At 47.0% G+C, this 22,173-nt stretch overlaps 1 protein-coding gene across 1 annotated transcript in view; it reads right to left on the bottom strand.

Moving 5' to 3' along the window:
• BAZ1A (bromodomain adjacent to zinc finger domain 1A) overlaps nt 1–22,173 on the bottom strand; it is a 956,777-nt gene that overhangs the window by 738,396 nt on the left and 196,208 nt on the right. Inside the window, exon 13 of the mRNA XM_069638454.1 lies at nt 4,781–5,005. Coding sequence (XP_069494555.1) covers nt 4,781–5,005 — 225 coding nt within the window. The remainder of the gene's footprint in view (nt 1–4,780; nt 5,006–22,173) is intronic.

Genomic DNA, 22,173 nt, shown 5'->3' with positions numbered 1-22,173 from the left:
TTACCCCTACCAGTACTTCCACAATATGATGGTTTGTACTGGTTCTGTTCACAATTTAAAACTAGTAAAGTCAATGACATTAGTCAGTCCCAGGGTATGGAGTCTATGTTTGGGGGTCACTATCACACCCCTTATGTGACTGCACTGAGGGCGCTGTGTAACACTTACCAAAAACACATGAAAACCTATGGGGTAAAAGACCCCATAGCCCATAAAACACATTACAAAGTCAAAGGACATCCTCAAATCATGCCTAAGAGAGTGAGAAAAACTCACACTCTTAGCAGGAGAAAAAAATAAACCCCAAAAATCCAGCAAAGCTACTGGGGGACTCACTAGGTTTGGGAAATTAGCCTATACAGAGAATTCTCCCCAACAGTAAGCAAAGTCAATTTCACTTTACTGATCAGGGAAACAGTTTATCCCAGAGGAGGTATTTAAACCTTTGGGCAATCTGGAAGACTTCCCTGTGTCACTGCACTGAAGGTGCAGTGTGTCACAATGTAAAAGATGCCGCCCATGGAGTTTGTCAGGCTCCATAACAAAAAGAAACGAAGTCCAGACATCACATTAAAATACATGACAGTGGAGAAAAAAAAAAGGAAATAAAAAAAAAGGAAATAAAGAGTCTCACTCTCTCCAGGTAAAAGAATCAACTCCTCAAAATCCAGCAAAGTTGATGGGGATCTCTAAGGTGGAGGGAATTGGCACATTTCTGAGAATTATCCCCAACAAAAAGAAATCGTTAAAAAAGACGAACGGACCATTTTGACAAAATGGGCACTCATGGGAGACTTACTGCAGCTGTGAACGCAGCCCACGGTAAAAACACAATGGTAGTAAAAAGTAAACCACTGCCACCAGCCATTAATCGTAGGAAGGGTAACAAAAATGTTACATGAAAAACTAGACAAAGGGGATATAAGTAACCCCGCCAGCACCCTAGTGTAAGATTGTGTGTGCCGAGTCTAGAAAGTTACAAGTGTAAGTCAATTTCACTTCACTGCTCTTGGAAACAGTTTCACCAACAGGTGTGTAAACCTTTGGGAAATCTAAGCGACTTCCCTGTGCCACTGCACTGAAGGTTCTGTGTGTCACAATGCAAAGATGAAGCCTATGGAGTTTCAGACTCCAAAGTCAAATAAAACGCAGTATAAATCACAGAAAAATACATGAGAGTGGAAAAAAGGTCTTACTCTCTCAAGGTTATAAATTAAGAGTCCTAAAGTCCAGCAAAAGAGCTGGGGGTCTTTAAGGTAGTAGGGAATGTTTGATTTGGGGACACATCCTTAACTTATTCTTTTTGGTGTATGCCTCAAAGGCATTCAACTGGTGATGCAACCCTATTGGCGTGTGGTCAATTAAAATCAGGACGTCAGCGTTCAGCAAATAATTAGAGTAGCATTTAGTTTTGGGGCAATATATTTGGTATTCAGAAAGGGTGCTCCCAAATCAGACAAAAAAAGGAAGAATAGGATTGGGGCCAATAGGCAACCTTGCTTCAGTCTTCTTGCCGAATTCATGGGAGCAGATCATCTACCCTCTCTGTCCAATCAGACACCTTCGAATGCAGCGTGATCGTCCTCACCAGTAGAGCAGGGCAATAGCCCCATTCATCCAGCTGGCCCATAACATGTTGCTTGGACTGTGTTGAAAGCCATAGAAAAATCTATGAAGGCGGCATAAAGTGCTTTGTTGCTTTTAATTGCCCCCTTCTTACACCTTTCCAGGACAAAACCGTTCATCTCAGCCCCCACTCCCCGACAAAACCCTGTGTTAAGGAGAAGTCTCAGAAATGTGCTAATTCTAATTATGCATAAGGGCCCTGGAAAAGCAGAAGGACAATTCAAGTGGTCCATTGCTGGACACCCGTAGAAAAAGTGAACTACTCTGTTCACCTGGGTTTCTCAATCTTCCCGAAAGAAAACTTCCCGGCGGCCCGCTGTAAAAAAGAAAAACAGATTATGGCATTGGCCGCCCAGGAATGCTGCTTAAATAAGAAATTCAGGTACTGCTTGATAATTCCCGTACGATAGTTTTATTTTAAGAAGGTGGTCGCGGTGGTGACGTATGGGGCAGAGAAGACATTTTTTGCCCTCAAGGGGCAATGGTGTAAGCTTGAGGGGGCATTCTGGAGGACATTTTTAAAGTTGCCAGTTAGTGTTTCAACTCCAGTTTTAAAGGTAGGAATTAGGTCTGGTGTAATTGGAAGCGTTGGTTAAATGGAAAAAGTGAACTTCCAACGAAAGACCTATCTGGCAGAAGAGGGATCGACCTGGGGGATGTTAAAGTGTAGGCTAGTGTCTAAGTCCGGCCGGTATCTCAGAATGGCACGGCAGTGTCCTGAAATTTTAAGTGCTATGGTGTATCTATTAATGTATCCACTGAAAGTTAAAAAAAAATAAAATTACAGAAAGTGTAAATAAAAGAATTTTGAAAATGTAAAAAATTACAAGAAAGTTATGGGAGGCCAACTGGAGTGACAATTGACAGTGTTAGGAAGTACCAATTATTCACAGGGTTCTTGCTAGACGCCTGACACTACAACATATTGCCACACTATTTGAGGAAATGTCAGGGGCAATACTGGCATAGTCAGTGTTTACGCCTTCGCTTGAACTTGCTCCCTACCAAGATCATCTTGGGTGCACGAGGCAGAGTAGCACGCAATTTAGAAGTTGCAGATTCTGCAAAATGGAAAACTCTATAGAAACCATACAGCACATGTTGGTAAATTGACCCGAATTAACCAGGATACACCAGACACATTTTTTGCACCTTTTAAAGGATTTTAAGGTGGTACACCTTGGTTGGGTATTTTAATGGATACATCTTAAATGGTAGTTGGCTGCTATACTTTTTAGGAAAGAGGTCTTAGTGCTCCACTAGGAACGCACTCGAAGCTGAGCCTCAAATTCTGACTAATAAATGGGGAAGTAACCAAGAAACTATCCCATTGTAACCCTGAATCAAGCTTACGTACATCTTCATGTAAAAGCACCTTAATGCCTTTGGGCTGCAGAGCGCTCTACAAATAAATTATTAAGTACAAGTCATTTTTAATGAATTCTTATAAATTTAGGTTTTGTTCCATTGTACCTGTAGGTGGAGAAAAGGGTTTTATGTGAAGGGTACCTGCTGCTAAAGTGAAACCCTGCTTGTAACAGGTTTCCTTTATTCAATGTTTATATGTTAACATTTCCTTGTGAACTATTACACATTAAATATAAAAAAAACACTTAATCTTATGTGGTATTGCTAAGTATAATTACCGTATATCTTTGCCTTAACACGAGTGTGCAGTGGTACCGATAAAAAGGTAGAACTGTCATTCATTAGTGTCAAACTACAATTGTACCACGAGCAGCTAATAACTGAGCAGTGGCATTTGAAAAGTGTTCATAAGTAATCCTTTGTGTGTTAGTTAAGTGATCCAAGTATTTTAAGACATTCCTTGTGCAAATATAATTGTATATTTTAATATACGTTTGTGCACGCGTTTCTTTGAACAACTGTACTGACTGGGGTCAATGCTCATATCTTCCTCCTATGATGAGCCTGACTGCTATGCCACTATCAATTCCCTTGAGTAGTACAAGCTTATATTAATAGTTGGGGACCTGTATGCCATTGGGATAGTTTCATGAAGTCTTACCTCAAGTGGACTTTAGGAAAACACCCCTAACAACCACAAAAATATTTGAAGACAATGCATAGGAAATCAAATAGAAGACAGGCTTCAAATGAGAAAAGAGCTGAGAAGGAAGACAGAAGAGTGAGAATAGATGGTAAACTGAACTAAGTGGGGAACGCTCCCATGTGGAAGGATGGCGAAGTGGAGAAAAAAACACGAAATGAAGGGCGAAATCATGGTTTTTGCTGTGTAAAAGGGCAAAAGACAAATCTTGCGGACATTAAGTGAAACTGACAGCAGTATGAATATGGCAAGAAAATGAAAGTAGAACCAAAGAGTATGCCCAGATTTTGAGCAGCAGAGAAGGTTGTGGTGGTAAAACCCAGAAACGGGAATGTAAACAGCAGGGGGGATTTGGTCTTTGAGGGGTTCAGATGACAGAAACGAGAATGCACCCAATTTTGTATGGTAAGCAGTAATCAGGAGAGGGGAAATATGGAGAGACTCAGGAAAGGAAAATGTGAGTCATCTGCATGCAAGCTGAACGAAAACCCACCTTTAGAGGTCAGCACAAAGAGAGAAGGCGTAGAGGGGAAAAAAGGGTCCCAAAGATAGAACCCTTGTGGACAACATATTGCAGTGGAGAGAAGGAGCGAGAGCGAAGACCAAGAAACAGAAGAGGTACGGTTAGAAAGAAGATTAAAACAGTCTGAGAAACCCATAAAAGAAAGAAGGAAGAAGTGTGGAATGATAGACTATCAAAAGCAGCAGTGAGGTCAAGGAGGCCAGGTATTGAGGAGTGCTTTAAGTGGAAAGCCACAGCAGTTATTTTAGTTCAAACATTAAGCTGAAGATATGAAAATATGCAAAAGATGCTGCTTTAACGGTGGAGAGGGAATGGGGTGACAAAAGGGGCCAGAAAAGATGCTCAATCTGGAGCAAGTGGCTAGAAAAATTCAGTGAAAGGAATAAACACTCATTTGAGGTTTTCAGCAGTGCTTGTATGGTGGGCAAGCAGAAGCATTGGCCGATGGACAGCAGCATTTACATCGTGCCAGCGCTACACTTCACACACACACATTGAAAGTGAAAAGACAATGCTAATCTCTGCTACACAGTAGGAGATTCCATTTGGCGTCCCATTACCTGGGGATAGGTCATAGACTGAGGATGTGGAGAGCTTCTTGAGCAGACCGGGATGATTTAACCTGAGTTCCATGCCTGCATCGTCTGTAGCATCAAAACCGCCACGCTTCTGGTAACGGTACTTTGCATTGGCCGATGTAACATCTGCTCCTGACGCCAAGATGTGTAGTCGAAGAATTTCAGAGAGAGTGCAGCTGTCCAGGTCCAAACTTTTCAAACTGCAGCCTGAGGAAAAGAATAAGAATGGCAGTTACATATATATGGGAAACATTACTAACCCTAATAATATTTCTGATGCTTGTGTTGGTTAATATTCACATGCTATGCAGGCCGACATCTAGTGGAACTGCAGAGTCTTAGGTTTTCGAAATTCGATAAAGGACGTCGACAGGGCGTGTCAGTAATACTATCCGTAGTGTGACATCCACTGTACCCATGGTCCTTCTGGCGTCTAGGTCCCTCAGATTGTTTTGTTTCTAACATGAGGTAGCATGCAGTGCAGAGGTGTTGCTAGGGGGATGGGGGGCTACGGGGGCTCTAGCCCCTGGTCTTTTGGTTGTAGCCCCAGTGTTGGGACAGTTTTTCTGAAGTCGTAGTAAGCGCTTAGTAAAACCATTCAACTGAGACAGAACAAGACTCCACTCTTAGTATAAGGCTGTACCACCTGAGTTCATGGCAGCGTAGACAAAGCAGCCAGGCTTATTTTAGGAGGGAGAGAGGGCTGTAGAATCAGTACAAGTGAAATTGTCATACAAATGATCCAAAGAAACACTGAAACACTGAGTATGTAAAAATAAAAGGAATTATATGAAATCACAGTATAAAAACAACACTATACTTGAAAGTACAGAGATCCAAGTATAGACCTTATTTGAAGTACCTAACATTAGTTCTAGGGAAGTCCAAACCTTTTCATACACATTCAGTATAGGTCAAGCCTATTATTGGGGAGTAAAAACCAATGATTACTTTTTACAATTACATTCATTAATGCAAGGACAGTAGACTCTTCCAGTTGTATACCGATTCTCAGGACAAATCACATAATCAGTCAACTGGAAAATATACTTTTGGTGAATAGTGGAACACTTATTCTAGGTGCAGTAAAAACCTATAACTACTTTTGTGATAAAACACAGTTATACTAGGTGAGTAAAACCCAAGGATGTAATATACAATTACAGGTGCTTTTGAAATCAGGGAACCCCAGATTGAAATAAGCTCTTGCAATTTATTTTGGATCGGACACAGCAAACACAAGGTAAGTAAAACCCACATACTTTGTTTAACCTCACAATGAAGGGGAAAATAAAACCCGATGTTACACTGTACTGAATAGTAGTTATTCTAGGTAGGCAACCTAATGTTGACTTATTAAGGACAGATTAGCAGTAAATCAGGGGAAGAAAGACCCAGTTTGGGGGGACACATAAAAGTATCCTCAAGGGACTAATCTGGTAATACCAACACTTTACTTTTGGGAAGAGGCAAAACCTAATCACAGGAGAGTAAAATACCTTCACATCTACTTTCTACTGGACTGCAAAACAGTTGCTAAGGAGGAAAAGATGTTAACCATACTTTTAATAGTGTATCACACATTCAAGATCAGTAAGAACTTTTGTGACTGTTCACTCTTAGAATTACAGTTACCAACCAACTCTTTGCAATAACTTTTAAACACTTACTTTCTTTTCTAGGCAGAAGTACCAATCCTTTCAAAGTCTTTCCCTTATTCTTTGAGCATGAGTGTTCTAAGTGGCAGAAGGGTGGTCACTAGGACTAGTGACCAACAGGCAGTGTCAGAATAGGTTCTTTAGTAGCAAAAGTCAGAGTTCCTTAGGAAAGCTGGATAAACAGGCACGTACTTCCCTTTAGAGTTAGAAGAGGATCCAGGGGCTCCACCGAAGACACCCTATCAGGATTCTAGCAGTGGGATTGGGTGCACTGGAGGAGAAGCCTCCCCTTCACAGAAAACAACCCACAGCTACACAGAAATCCTAACAGACTTAAGATAAGTACATACCGAAGCCAACACATTACCTCAGCATTGAAGAAGATTTAGCAGCAGGAGAACTTCAGGTTCTGCAGCCAAATACCCGGTCAGTGGATTCCTTGTCGTGGAAACTGAAAACAAGACCCCAGAAGGGACTTTGCAGCAGGGATCGATGAAGAAGGCTCTAGGCAAGGTTTCCATCACGGCTGAATGCAGTTCTGCAGATTTGGCACCTTTTCAAGGAGCACAGAGGACAGAAAATCGCAGATGAATTCTCATAGTTTTAAAGGTCCAGCACTCTGGTGAGGGGACTTTCCGAACTCTATTCATGTCTCTGGAGATCCACCAGAATGCCCACAAAGTTTCAGCAAGATTCAGAATTCGGAAGACCGTGCACCGCAAGATGGTTTGAGGTCCCAAGGTATTGCAACAAAGCAAGGTCGCAACGCGTGGGATGGCTCAAAATGCAGGTCTTCTGGAGTCTAGTGGGTCTCACCAGGCACTGGGTCGGGGTTATTGTTTTTGGAGTCCCCAGGTCGTTGGAAGAAAAGGCTACAGCTGGCTCTCAGGTTGCTGGTACTAGTTTCAGCCGCGTTTCCTTCATCTTACTCTTCGGTTTCGGTTCCAGTGGTCGACTTTGTCAGCTTCCAGGTTCGCAGTATTTATCAGGAATTACAGTGCAACCTCTGCATTCTCTCCCCGCATTTTGCAAGTACGGGCGCTATGGTTGTCCAATCAGGACAGCCAGCCCCCCCACTGGGATTTGTCCCCATTCAAGCAAGGCATAAGTGTTAGGGAGAATTCTCATAAATGTGCTAATTCCCTCTACCTTAGAGACCACTAGCTCCTTTGCTAAACTTCGGGGCTGTGACCTTTTTAATTATGTTTGTTTTCTGTGTTGATTTTTTTTGGTTATGGAGTTTTAGATAACTCCATGTGCATCATATTTTCATGTGTGTTACACAGCACCGTCAGTGCAGTAACACAGGGTTGTCTTTTAGACTTTCAAAAAGGTTTAAATATGTTCTCTGGGATAAACTACTGTTTCCTATAGAGTGCTGGAGGGGTTACCTAGTTATCACCCGTGTGTAGAAACTCATTTAGCAGTCAAATGCTACCCTTTCTGATCGAAATGGCTGGTGGCAGTGCTTTTACAACGAACGACCATGATTTTTCCCGAATGCGACCAACGGTAGCTAAAAATCGCGGGTGCCACATTTATCAAGATGGCACCTCAAGCCACTTTGTTTCAACAGGTCCCGGTCTTTTTTCACCATTTCTTTTTGGAAAGGTCCTTCTAAAGTTTATCTCTGCGCCCCAAACCTGTTTTGGTCCCTTGGTTCATATGCCTTTGACAGGCTTCAGGATTTAAGACCGCCTCTGGCAACCGGAGTGTCCGGGGGTGGGCGTAAAGTAAGGGAGTTGCCCCAAACTCCCTGTGCTTAGTCTCCTAGGAGACCCAAATGCACTCTGGCGTGAATGGTTGGCTGACTGTCCGGCAAGAATAGCCATCCTGCTGGGTGAGTGACAGCTAGGCTGGAATGAAAGGGAGAAAACTGTTTAAAAGGAGAGTCTCTTGGACTGGAAAGCAGAGTCGACCACTGGAACTAAAGAACCGAAGACGAGCTGGAAGAGGACGGCTGCTGCAACTCCTGGACCTTTGGTTTGCCCAGTGAAGCCCTGCTGCAGGTCCGAATTGCCAAGTTCATCTCGACAGAGAGGCCCCTTCAAGGACGACTTCTTCCTTTGAGTTGGTGGGAGCAATAAACTCATAAGCCACCTGGACACCATTCTGAGATGGTTAGGATTAACCAGGGGGAGGACATGGGTTTTCGCCGTCGGGAACAATCATGGTAGTTTGTTGTAAAACCACTGCCGCCAGCCATTTCGATAGAAAAGGGTAGCATTTGACTGCTACATGAGATTCTAGACAGGGCATTCTAGGTAGCTCTTCCAGAACTCTATAGGATAAATAGTGTGTGCTGGGCCTAAGAATTTAAAAAGACTAGTAAAGTCAATTTAACCTTAGATTCTCTGGGAAACAGTTTATTATACAGAAGATATTTAAACCTTTGGGAAGTCCAAAAGACATCCCTGTGTCACTGCACTGAGGGTGCTGTGCAACACATGAAAAGATGCCTATGGAGCAATCTTAAAACTCCATAATCAAAGAACACAAGATTAAAACATACATAAAAATACATGAGTGGGAAAAAAGGCTCACACTATTTCCAGGTTAAAAAAATCAAGTCCTCAAAATCCCGCAAAGTTGCCGGGGGTTTCTAAGGTGAAGGGAATTAGCAATTTCTTGAGCATTCTCCCTAACAAATGTCTAATAAATTATGAAGTGTTTTACCAAGAAACATTGAGTGTAAGTGTCTACTTGAAACACTGATTGTAAGACCTCTGTGTAACATCCTTTTACTGTTCACATTCCCTCTTGAGATAACCCTGGCTGCTCAGCCCGGTACCAAAAACTGTATTACAGACTTACACCAAAGATTGGTTTTGATTACACCTATAGTCCTAATTGTATGTGGTGGTCCCAGAGGGTACTGCATGCAATTCTGCTCAACAGTAAGACAAAGGACAGGGGAGTTTTGGACTCCTCGCTCACTTCCTGCTCTCACAGACTGGAGCCTGGGCGGGAAGATAAAAATCACACAAAGGAATTTCCCGCCCTGGATGTCAAGGGAAGGAACAAGAAACTACAAGAAACACTAAATTAGCGAAAGAAGACAGGGGCCATTTTGGTAAAAATGGACACCATTAGGTTGCTTTACTGCAGCTGTGAACACAGCTGGCGGTAAAGGTGCACCAAATTAATACAGGGTATCACTGCCACCAGCCATTGAAGGTAAGCTTGTCACTAACAGAATTGTTACAGTTTTAGTGTGGAAGAGGATACAATTTATCGCCCCAGCACTCCACATAAGGTGGGGTGTGCTGGTTTCAGTTAAAATGTAAAAGGGATCCAAAGATCCTTTCTACACTTAGGAACTGTAGTCCACTCAAGGTTAGCACAAAAAAGTTAAAAAGGGGGAGCCCCTAGGGCAACACAGCAACAGGCACTTATTGCCAATAAGTTGTTAAAGAGGATAAGGAACAGGTTACTCACCAGTAACTGTTGTTCTCAAGCATGGGTCTGGCATGGATTCACATGCTCACGAATATTCCCCGTCAGGCTGGGAATCCTCGGTAAAGAAAAAAATCAGTTTCGTTTCTGAACTGTCTTCCTCCTAATAGCCAATCACTGGTCTCTGGGTCATACTGCCCCCAGCCAATGACTACCCTCTACCCAAGCCCCTGCTCTGGCAGCCAGCCTCAGATTTGGTGGCACGTAAATTGGCAGTAGGACCAAGTGAAGAGCCACAGAGGGGTAGGAGGGAGGGTTTGCATGTGAATCCATGCCAGACCCATGCTGGAGAACAACATTTACAGGTAAGTAACTTGTTCCTTCTCCAGCATGAGGTCTGGCATGGATACACATGCTCATTAAAACAAGAACACATAGCAGTACACACATGCACAACCACGGGAGGTGGCAAGGCTCAACATTAAGCATCTTTTAGCTCCTCACCAGGCCCACCTTCAGGCGAACAGACTGCGCAGCACTGCCTGGCCGACTCTGGACTCCTCCCTGGAATCCCGGTCGATGCAGTAGAATCTTGTGAAGGTGTGCGTCGACCTCACGTAGCAGCCCTGCAGATGTCCAGCAGGGGCACATAGGAACGCCGTGGTAGCAGCTGTCAAATGGGCTCTCAGACGGCCGGGCAACGGTCGGTTTGCCAACCGGTGACAGTGCATGATGCAGCCGGAGAGCCATCTGGAAATGGAAGCCTTCGAGAGGATCTTCCCTTGGTTCACAGGTCCAAAGTTCACAAACAGCTGTAATGTCTTCCGAAAACTCTTCATGCGGTCCACGTAGAACTTCAGCGCTCTAGCTACATCCAGCAAGTGCAAAGTCCTCTCGGCCGGCGACAAAGGCGACGGGAAGAAAACAGGCAACACCAAGGGCTCGTTGAGATGCAAGTCCGACGGCATCTTGGGCATGGAGGGGTGCATCCTAAGCACCACCCTTGTCTTGTGGAAAGTCAGGTATGGAATCTTGCAGGAGAGGGCCTGGATCTCTCCCACTCGTCGTGCGGAGGCGATGGCCACATGAAATGCTGTTTGACGACAGGAACTTCAATGGTGCCGAATGCAGAGGCTAGAATGGCGACCCAATGAGCCTGGTCAGCACCACATTGAGCTCCCACGCCGGGGCCGGAGCCTTCACCGACTGGAACCATCAGAACAGTCCCTTCATGAACTCCTTCACCAGGCGATGGGACCACAGGCAGCACTTGAGGGGCCATAATCCGCAGAGGGTTAATCTTCTGTGCCCGGCAGCAGACAGAAAACCTCTTCCATTTGTGTCCATAGAACTTGAGAGTTGAGGACACCCTGGCCTTTGCAAGCACCTTCTTGCAGTCCACCGGGATATCATACCCTCCAAACTCTAGTACTGCAGGAGCCAGGCCTGCAAGTTCAGCGACCCCGGGTCGTGGTGGAAGATGTCGACTCCTTCTCTGGGAATGAGATCCACATCCGTCGGCAGTTTGCCGGGGGGGTTGGGGGGGGCACTGACATGTCCAGGAGGTCCGGGAACCAGATCTGTCTCGGCCACGCTGGTTCGACGAGAATCATCATGCAACGGGACCGTGTGAGTTGGTTGATGAGTCGCAGCAGCAATGGCAATGGCAGGAACGCATACAGGTACAGGCCGTCCCAGGGGAATGAGAAGGCATCGCCCATGCTCCCCGGCTGGGGAAACCTGCTGGCGAACCTCCGGCACATGGTGTTCGTCGCCGTTGCAAATAGGTCGATCTGGGGATTGCCCCATCGTTGGAATAGCAGATCCACTTGATCCTGTCGCAGTTCCCACTCGTGGCACGAGCGCAACTCCCTGCTCAGTGAATCGGCGATGGTGTTCTTTATTCCTGCCAGATGGAAGGGTACCAGAAACATCCCCTGGGCGACGGGCCAGTGCCACAGATCCTGGGCCTCCTTGGATGGGGCTGGGGATCTTGTGCCTCCCTGCTTCCGGATGTAGAACATCGTGGTGGTGTTGTCGGTGAAGATACTCACAACATTGCCCTTGAAGGATGGAAGGAACGACCTGAGGGCCCAGAACACAGCTCGAAGCTCCAGGACGTTGATGTGTAGTGGCCTCTCCTCCAGGAGCCAAAGGCCTCCTGCGTAAAGATCTCCGGTGTGCACTCCCTATCCCTCCAGGGAGGCATCCGTCGTCACCGTCTCCTGATGTGCCACCAGCCACCAGATGCGCACGGGTGCCCTACCCCCAGATCGCACGGCGGAAAGTCTTATTGAGCGAGATCCCGTCTTCGAAGCTGCCCGCCGCTTGCATCCAACAGGCTTCGAGGAACTCTTGCAGTGGACGCATCCGCAGCCTGCACGAGGACATCATGCCGAGAAGGGACTTGATGGACCTCACCCTGGCCACATCCATGGTCGACAGTCTTTGCACCGTGCCCAGGATGGCCTTCGTCCTTTCCTGCGACGGAGAGGCCAATCGCGCCACTGTGTCAAGCCTGGCTCCCAGGAACAGTGTGACTTGCGACGGAACCAAGTGGGATTTTGTGAAGTTGATGGAAAATCCCAGATCTGTGAGTAGTTGGACGTCTTCGCTGTGTGCTCGACGGCGAGTTCTGTTGTCTTTGCTCGGGTGAGCCAAACGTCCAGGTGGGGGTAGATGTGGATCCCCTGCAGGCACAGCGGCGCCGCCAATGGTGCTAGGCACTTGAATACCCTGGGCGCCAACTTCAACCCGAAAGGAAGGGCCTTGAACTGGTAGTGCGACCCTTGGACTACGAATCTGAGAAACTTTCGATGTCCTTTTAGAATGGGGATATGGAAGTAGGCATTCTCCAAGTCCAGCGACGATAGGAAGTCGCCTTCCTCCAGCTGCCCCAACACATGCTGGAGGGTGACCATCCAGAACTTCTGGGACTTGATCTAATTGTTTAAACAACGAAGGTCCAGGATGGGTTGCCAGCCGGCGGTCTTCTTTCTTACGAGGAAGTATCGCGAGTACATTCCAAAGCCTCTTTGGGACAAGCTTGATGGCTCCTTTCTTCAGCATCGCCCTTACTTGCAGCAGCAGTTGAGGGATGTGGTTTTCCTTTTGTGTGCCCGCAGGCCAGGGCATCCAGCAGCCATCGGTCGGTTGAGATTGACTCCCACACGCTGACTAACTTCGCCAGCCGGCCTCCCACCCGGGTGCTCAGGTGGAGGCCCGATGCTACGGCGGCTTCAGTCCTGCTTGGTAGCAGTATTGCTGCCTTGGCCTTCTTGGCGAAGACGAGATCCTCCTGACTTGCCGCGTCCTCTGTAGGTCTCCTGCGACGAGGAGCGGGCCGCCTGGCGGTACGTTGAGGAGCCGCCGCCGAATCCTTTGGAGGCACCTTGCTTGCCTCCAAAATTCCGAAAGGGTGGCCGTCGTTGCTGCAAAACTCCCTATTCCCGAGCCGTCTCTCCAGGGCCTCAACCCTCTTGTCGTCCAGGAGGAAGTCCAGCAGAGGAGCGATCTCAAACCAAAGCTCCCTGTCGTAGCGGGCCACCATCGCGAGGGCGTTTGCCGCTTTAATCGTCGCTGCCGCCGCCGAGATGGCCCGTCGTCCCATGACGCCCAGTTTCTTTCCCCCGCCGCTTTCTTCTTGGCCGCCGCCGAGACGACCGAATCTGGGGTCGGCTGCGCCCTAAGGCACGTGGAGGCGGAATCCGGGACCCGGTACTACTTCTCGTACCGGCCTCTTGGCAGGAGTCGTGGACGGGTTCTTCAGGAGCGACAGCCCCTCGTCCCAGATGTCATCAAGTAATGGGACCGAGAGGACAGTCTTCCTCTTGGCCTCACGCCATTGATAGAGGAAACCTTCCTTCTTCTGTTCTTCGGGCAGAGCTGGAAGAGCGCGGATGCCCTGGCGATCATGGCGATCCCCGTCATGGCCGTCTCTGTTCCCGTGTCATACATTGATCAGGGGAGGGAGATGAAGGATGTGAGGGCCACGAAGGCTGGAAGGGCGGGGGGGGGGTGAATTCTCCTCCGCTTGCTTGGAGGGCTTCCAGACGGTGCCGGCTCTCCTGGATCGTCCGTTGGGGGCAAGGGGAACCTTGTCCTCATCTCCATACACAAGGCCTGGTTCGCCAACAAGATTGCTGCCGAATTGTCCTGTGGCCCAGGTACTGGCTGCGACGGTTGGGGAGTGGAATCCTCTGACTCCACGGGTTCCTCGTCGGCACCACCGTCGCTTTGTTCGTCCGCCTCATCGGGATCCCTCACGACTTTGGATGCGCCCGAGGCCTTCACCTTGGGGGGAGGGTCACCGCCTCGCTCCCTCTTGGATGTCTCCGTCGGGATCGACCGGGACTTCTCCCGAAGCTTACCTGGGTTCTCAGATTTCCTCTTCCCCGAGCCAGAGCGTTGGCTCGTGGTTGATGGCGTCGGTGAAAGTGCGCCCTGCCTGGCAGCCAAGGGGCCCGATCGATCGGCGCTCCTGGTGACAGACTCGCGGTGCTTTTCCTTTTGTTGGGCCCCCAATCGCCGGACCGCCCTCAAAGGTCTTAGAAGACCGCTCAGACTTCTCACCTACCGCTGGGCTCTCCCTTTCCAGGCAGTTGCTGAGGCGGATACGCCGATCCCCCCCATAATCCGCTCCGACTTGCAAAACACACAGTCCTTCTCCACGTGCCTTTTGTCTTCGTGAAGGCAGTAGAGGCATCTTGAATGCTTGTCCTCCTTGAAGACATTCTGCAACCCACATCCAGGGCAGCTCCTGAAAAGCTTGGATCCAGGCGTCGCATTTCCTTTGTTCTGGGCCATGTCCATGTGGGGTAGGCCTCAAAGCTCTTCTGGAATCCTCCAAGAAGCAGAACTCGACGAAACCTTCGCCCTTGAGGGGCGTAGAAAATTCCGAAACGGGTCCCCATTGATCAGAAGTAGAAACGGTGGAGCTTGAGGCTCCATTGACTGAAATACAGAGATTAAACTCTTTGAAAAATCGCAAAACGCAGTAAAAGCTCGAGAGCTGTAGCACGAGGACTCCCAACACTTGAACGTGCGGTAAAATTCTGAGGATGGCTGCCAGAGGAGGGGCTTAGGTAGAGGGCAATCATTGGCTGGGAGCAGTATGACCCAGAGACCAGTGATTGGTTATTCGGCGAGAGAGTTCAGAAACAAAACTGAAACTGATTTTTTCTTTACCGAAGATTCCCAGCCTGACGACGGGGAATATTCATGAGCATGTGAATCCATGCCAGACCAATGCTGGAGAACTTTAAAAAGACACTATGGAGAGTCTTTAAAATGACACCCATAAAAAGAGTTAAAGATTATGTGAGAGTGGAAAAAGGTTCCCACTCACTGAGGTATTATGGAAAAATATCCCACTAGTAAAGCAAAACGATCTGGGGTTGACCCAGGTCAGGAAGATTTAACAGTTCTGTGCTAATCTTACCTAACACCCAGATAGAATCTCAAGAGATACAACCAAAAGGTTAACTAGCCAACAGTTCGACATTAGTGTAGCCCCAGGACTTTTCCAGAGCTAGCAACACCCTTGACGAAGCGTATAGTGAGTACAGGTGTACCCAAGCAGATAAGTATCAGAAGCTCATAACATCTATGCACCTTCTCTCCGGGGAGGAAGGGTGGGCACATTTGAATCTAAGCAGATACAAGCATCAGAAATACGATTACGGTGAGTAATGCACCCCTTCTGAGGCTTGTGGAATCTGCTTGGATCACATGCTATGCATAGATTACTGAGCAGTGTTAGGAGAAGGTGGCGGGTTGTGAGACGGAGCAGCGGCAAGTAGATGTTTTAGAACTGCTTGTCCCACCTGTATCTGGCTTGGAATGGGTGTCAATGCAGTAGTGCTGAGTGAAAGTGTATACTGAGCTCCATGTAGTGGCTTTGCAAATGCGGTCTAAGGGGACATTTGCGATAAAAGCCAGAGTAGCTCCTGTGCTCCTTGTGGGGTGAGCTCTTGGTGTGAAAGGCAGTGTCTTGTTTGATAATGAATAGCATAGTTGTATGCATCCGACTATCCATCTGGAGATGGCATTCTTGGAAATGCGGTCTCCCTCTCTGCCTGGTGCTATGGAGACAATCAGCTAGTCTGTTTTTCTAAGCGGTCTGCTTTACATAGGAAAGGACTGTCATCCTCACATCCTGTGTGTGGCGTTTTACCTCCGCTGAGCTAGTTGGCTTCTGAAAGAAAGCCAGTAGCTCTATGGATTGGTTCACATGGAATTTGGAAATGAATTTGAGAGAGAACCTTAGATGTGTACGTAAAACCAATTTGTCTTTATGGATGATAAAGAAAGGGTCCAGCACGGACAATGCTTGTAATTCACCAACTCTTCTTATGAAAGTGACAGTCACAAAGAAGGCAGTCTTGTATGTCAGGTGTGTAAGACTTGACTTATGCATAGGCTCGAATGGGGGCCCAATGAGTTTTGAGTGTACTACATTGAGATCCCATCCTGGCGGTGGGTTAGAAATTTGAGGGTTGAGTCTTTTTACTCCCTCCCCATGAACGCCTTGAATGACTGGAATTTTCCACCACAATACTTTACTCTGAGAGGTGGTGTACGCTGATAAAGCCGCCAGGTTGACCTTTATCGAGTTGAATACTAACCACGAGTCTAACAAGTGGAACATATAATGTAGAATATGGGAGGAGTACGTTCTATGGGGTTTATTTGTTTAGACTGGCACCAAATTACAAATCTCCTCCACTTGTCAAAATAACAGTGTCTAGTTTTAGTGGTTTTGTTCGTTTGGGCCCAGGTACCTGCTCACCCTGCCACCCTCCTGCACTACCTCCAGGCCACCATCTGCACTAGGGTTCTGTATCTGTACCCATACAGTTCCCCCCTCCCACGTTTCTTCTGCACTTATCAGATATACCTTTCTGACTTTCACCTGCTGCCACTTGCTGGCTGCACTACCATGGTTTAAAGCCCTTATTTACTATTTATATTCTATTTAATATTTATGTTTTCTCTCCTCTGCTTTGCACTTTCCACTCCCCCCACCCCTTGCACTTTTCCCTCATTTTCCTTTCCCATGCACTTGCGCTTTCTTAAATGTCACTGGGCCTAGTAAAATCGCTGTTTTTTTCTGTATTTTTCTCTCCCTTGTTCCCCTCCCTTTGTGCCTGGTCGCGCTCTGAAACACTAGTGTAAGAGTGCGATATAAATAAAATATTTCATTTCAGTGCCTCCTTGAGGATATCCATACACTGCTGTGGTAGATTAAGATGTCCGAACTCTATGATTTCAGGAGCCATGCTGCCAAGTTCATCATTGAGTGTGGTTGAGGAGGCACTGTTACCCCCACCCCCCCCCCCCCCCGGACCACCTCTAGGTTGGGTTAATAGGTGGGTCTGACACTGGAGTTTGATGGGAACTGCACATCGCCAGTTTGCGCAGATGCCGATACCATGGTTGTCTCGCACATATGAGAGCAACTAGGATGAACCTCATCTGTTCTCTGTTCACCATCTTGCTTGTTATGGACAATTCTCAGAAATGTGCCAATTCCTCTCTACCTTAGAGACCCCCCAGCACATTTGCTGGATTTTGAGGACTCATTTTTTACCTTGAGAGTGTGAGACCCTTGTTCCCACTCATGTATTTTTGCTATGACTTGAGCACTGTGTTTCTTTTATTTGTGGCGTCTGACAACTCCATAGGCATCATCCTTTACATTGTACCACACAGCACCTTCAGTGCAGTGGCACAGTGAAGTCTCTCAGATTTCCCAAAGGTTTAAATACCTTCTCTTGGATAAACTACTGTTTCCAAGAGCAGTGAAGTGAAATTGACTTTACTTGCATTGTAACTTTCTAGACCCAGCACACACTATCTTACAGTAGTGTGCTGGAGGGGTTACGTAGTATCCCCTTTGTGTCTAGTTTCTCATGTAACATTTTTATGTTACCCTATCCTCATTGAACAGCTGCTGGCAGTGTTTTACTTTTAACTACCGTGGTGCGCTTTTACCAAGGGCTGCGTTAGCAGCTGCAGTAAAGCACCCAAGGTTGTCATTTTATTTCAAAAGGGCCAGTCTTCTTTTTTTCCCCATTTCTTTGTGGAAATGTCCTTCTTGAGATTTACTTTGCGCGCCAAACCAGGTTTGGTCCCTTTGTTTGTTTTGTCTTAGGTGGGATTCAAGAGTAAAGCCTGCCTCTGGCTCCAGTATGCAGGAAGTGAGGGAGGTGCCCAAAACTCCTTGTGCTTAATCCCCTTGGTTACAGGAATGCACCCAAAGATGATTGGCTGGCTGTCCGGCAAGGACAGCCACCCTGCTGTTGGACTTGCAGCTAGGCTTGAATGAATGGGAGAAAGCTGTATAAAAAGGCAAGGCTTTTAGCTTGGAAGGCAGAGTCGACCACTGGACGAAGGAATACGAAGAAAAACTCAGATGCCTGCTGCAACTCCTGGACTGGTAGTTTGCCCGGTGAAGCCCTGCTGCTGTGCTGAAGCTCCAAATTCACCTCGACTAGAGAAGCCCTGCAATGACTACTTCTCCCGTTGAGTTGGTGGGATCAATCAACTCCAAAGTAAGCCACCTGGACATCCTCTCGAAGCTGGTTGTATTTCGACTGCAGTTACTGCTGGAATCGAAGAGCCAGGGAGAGGAACACCAGATTATGTGCGTTGCTTTTAAGTTGGCCAAGAGCTCCAGGAAGATCCTCTGGATTCTGAGGAAGCAAGACTGACCGAGCCTGAGCCACCTCAGAGTTCTGGACCCCAGATGCAGGGAAAGCCCCTCAACAGCCAAGAGTCCGCGGTGGTGCTATTTGCTGAGACGTAAAGAGCTGAAACCGCGATGTGCCACTGAATAGAAGTTGGTTCTTTTCCATCGCCGACCGACACATTGCACTGCAGGAGTCCTCCAGACGTCCTCACTCTTGTCCCCATGATTGAGGCCCAGGAACACAGGATCTGCAGAGGTGCACACAAACAGAAGCCAACTGGAACCATTTCTTCTAACCAAAAGGTACTGTAAAGTCTAAGAGAACTTACCTCTTGTGCAGTTTCACTTGTTCTCAAAAGAGACTTCTCTTGGTTGCTTCTTTAGAGTCCCTAAGAGCTTCTTTACCTCACAAGCCTAATCAGCTTGTGGCCCTACTTTGATTTCTTCTTTTATACAAAGACTTCTAAAACATTGTGCAAGACTTTAACCTACCTGCAGGAATGGCTTCAGCTCACAGACTTTTGTCCAAATTGACTTTGGCCTGGCCTAGCTCCCTGAAGGACTCTAATTCCCTCTGGCTTTGCGTTTTGTCTTCCTTCCAGGAAGGGGTCAACTTAGTTTGCATTGGGGGTTACCAAGAGTATTTACCTAGGTCAGAATTTTTTTATGATCTCTTGTGTTCTGATAACCCTTTTGACATATTCCAAGTATTGCTCTAAATGGAACAGTGATACATTAGTGTCCACAGTGTCCTAGCTACTGAAGTCACCTAAGGGTGAAGGAAGTGTATGTGTGCCATCCCAAATGGGTACGTGCCGATTTAGAGAAACTAAGTGTGTATTTTGGAGTGCATGTGTGTGTTACTATTATATTGCCCCATTTGAAGGCTTACTCAAACTGACAAATACATGTTTTAATAAAAAGTTTATTTGAATAAGTGTCACTGTGAATCTCTGTGCAACTAACATACTGCTCACATTGACCCCTCTTGAGATAAGCCTGGCGGCTCATCACACTACCAACCTGTGTAGTACAGACTTACACCAAAGGTTGGGTCCCTATTGCCAGGAGGTTGTTGTACTGCACCCAAAGGGTACTGCATAAATCTTGCCCAACTGCTCATTAGGGCGTGGGGGGAGGGCATTGGTGCTGGCAGGGGGGGGGCTGAAGTGGGAGGGGAGCGTAAGCAAATTTCCCTGACCAGTTCATCAAAAGGGTGTTCCCCTTGAAGTTTGGTTGGGGGAACCTGGACGCGAAGTCTGGGCAATGCTCGCTTTCTTCTGTAGCCGAACAAGTCTAGAGTGGGGTAACCCCACTAAGAGGAGTTGTGGTCTACAACACTAGTCTAGTTGCCACTCGTGCTCCTCTGGTAGGTGAGCCCTGTTTATAGAGTCTGCTAGTGTGTTCAGTATCCCTGGAAGGTGTTGGAGGATACCGAGACCCCCATCTGAGTGCCCCCTCCATATTTTCTGCGCCAGCTTGGCTACTTAAATGCAATACTACAGTTTGTGGTAAAAGAGAAAGGTTAGGGAAGGAAACCATGGTTCACAAGTTTCTCCAAACAGGTAAGTACTTTACAATCCCCCAATGAAATATAAGTTAACCCTTTCCAGCTATGCAAGTAAGGTATGTATGCCTTTTTGAGAGACAGAAAAACAAAGTCAGCATAAGAAGAGTCTTCAGGGAACCAGGACAGCCAATGTCAGCTGAGCAAAGTCTAGCTAGGAAAGCTGAGGCACTTCTTGAAGATAGCGCAAAAGTCTTGCACAACATAAAATATTTTTGAAGCAAAAAGAATCACTGTTGGGCCACAAGCTGGGAGGCTTGTGAGAAGCAAAGATATAAGCAACTTTGCAAAAGGCAGCAAATGCAAGTCTCCAGTGAGAACAAGCAATCTACACACAACCAGAGGTAAGTATCCCTAGTTACACAGTACCTCAAGTCTGAAGAAAGGGTTCCAGCTAGCTTCTGTTCTCGTTGTAGTCCTGCAGATCCTGTTCCGGGGCCTCAGTCGTGGAGACGAGAGGAAGGACGTCTGGGGACTCCTGCACTACAGTTTGAAAATTGATGGCAGCAATGGGCACAATTCAGATCAGCGGCACTTCGCGGTTTGAGCTACTCGCAAAAAGCACCACTGCAGTTCTTGTACACATTGCGGGCTCTCCTTGCTTCTGGGGCCCAGCACTCTGTTGAGGTGGCTCAGGCTTCGAAAGTGCTGAGGGAGTCCGGAGGATCTTCCTGGAGCTTGGGACCGGCGTAAAAACTATGCACTCCATTCTGGTGTCCCCGTCCCCTGGCGCTCGGTTCCAGCAGCAGCGAAGTAGTACAGCCAGCAGGCAGAGGGGTTCCAGTAAAGTTAGTCTTGGGGTCAGTTGTTCCCACCAATCCAATGAAGGAAGTCGTCCGTTCCGGGCCTCTAGTTAATTCGAAATATGGAGCTTCAGCACAGCAGCAGGGCTTCACCGGGCAAACCAACGGTCCAGGAGGGTGCAGCAAGTTGCCCTTCCAATTTCTTCTTCGGTTCCTTTGTTCAGTGGTCGACACTGCCTTCATTGCAAAAGACATCGCCTTTAAAGCTAGTTTCTCCCAGCCGTTCGCAGCCTAGCTGTCACAGCATGATGGTTGTCCTACATGGACAGCCAGTCAATCACCTTTGGGTGCATTCCTGTATCCAAGGAGACTAAGCATAGGGAGTATTGGTAACCTCCCTCGGTTCCTGCCCTGCCAGACATGCTGGAGCCAGAGGCGGGCTTTACCAGTGAACCCTGCCAAAGACAAAACGAACAAAAGGACAAAACCTGATTTAACAAGCAGAGTAAATCTCAAGAAGGTCCTTACAAACAAGAAATGGCGAAAAAAGACCCGGCCATTTTGACAAAGTGGGCACCCATGGGTGCAATACAACAGCTGAGGATTCAGCCTACAGTAAAAACGCACAATGGTAGAAAAATGAAACCACTGCCACGAGCCATCAAATGTAGCAAGGGTAACATTAAAAAAATGTACATGAGAAGATAGACAAAGGGGATACTAAGTAACCCCCACAGCAATCCATATAGAATAGTGCAACCTGGGTCTTTACAGAGAAAAGGGTAAGTAAAGTCAATTTCACTTTACTACTCTTGGAAACAGTAGTTTATCCAAGAGGTCTTACACCTTTGAGAAATCCAAAGGACTTCTCTGTGACACTGCACTGAAGGTGCTGTGTCACAATACAAAAAGATGCCTGTGGAGTTTGTCAAGACTCCAAAACCAAAAGAAACATGGTTCAAATCAAAGAAAAATACGAGAGCGTGATCTCATTCCAGGATTAAATTAAAAATGCCTAAAGTCCAGCAAAAGAGCTGGGGGTCTCTAAGGTAGGAAGGAATTAGCACTGAAATTAGAATTCTCCCCAACACAGCCTGCGAGTACAAAAATCAAACCAAAGTCATAAAACTTTTCACAGTAACAAATGTTACTGTAGCAGTGGGAAAGTGGATACTATGCATCTCCCCAGCCCATCACATAAAATGGGGTATGCCGTCTCAATATAAAATGTAAAGGGGGTGGAAATCGCTCCCTACCCTTGAGAGCAGTAGTTCACACAAGGAAAGCCAGAGAAAATAAAAAGGGAAGCCCAAAGGGCC

Source organism: Ambystoma mexicanum, chromosome 14, assembly GCF_040938575.1.
Source record: "Ambystoma mexicanum isolate Mex_15411 chromosome 14, UKY_AmexF1_1, whole genome shotgun sequence".
In the NCBI taxonomy this organism is placed as follows: Eukaryota; Metazoa; Chordata; class Amphibia; order Caudata; family Ambystomatidae; genus Ambystoma; species Ambystoma mexicanum.
This window is presented reverse-complemented; position numbering and strand designations above follow the sequence as displayed.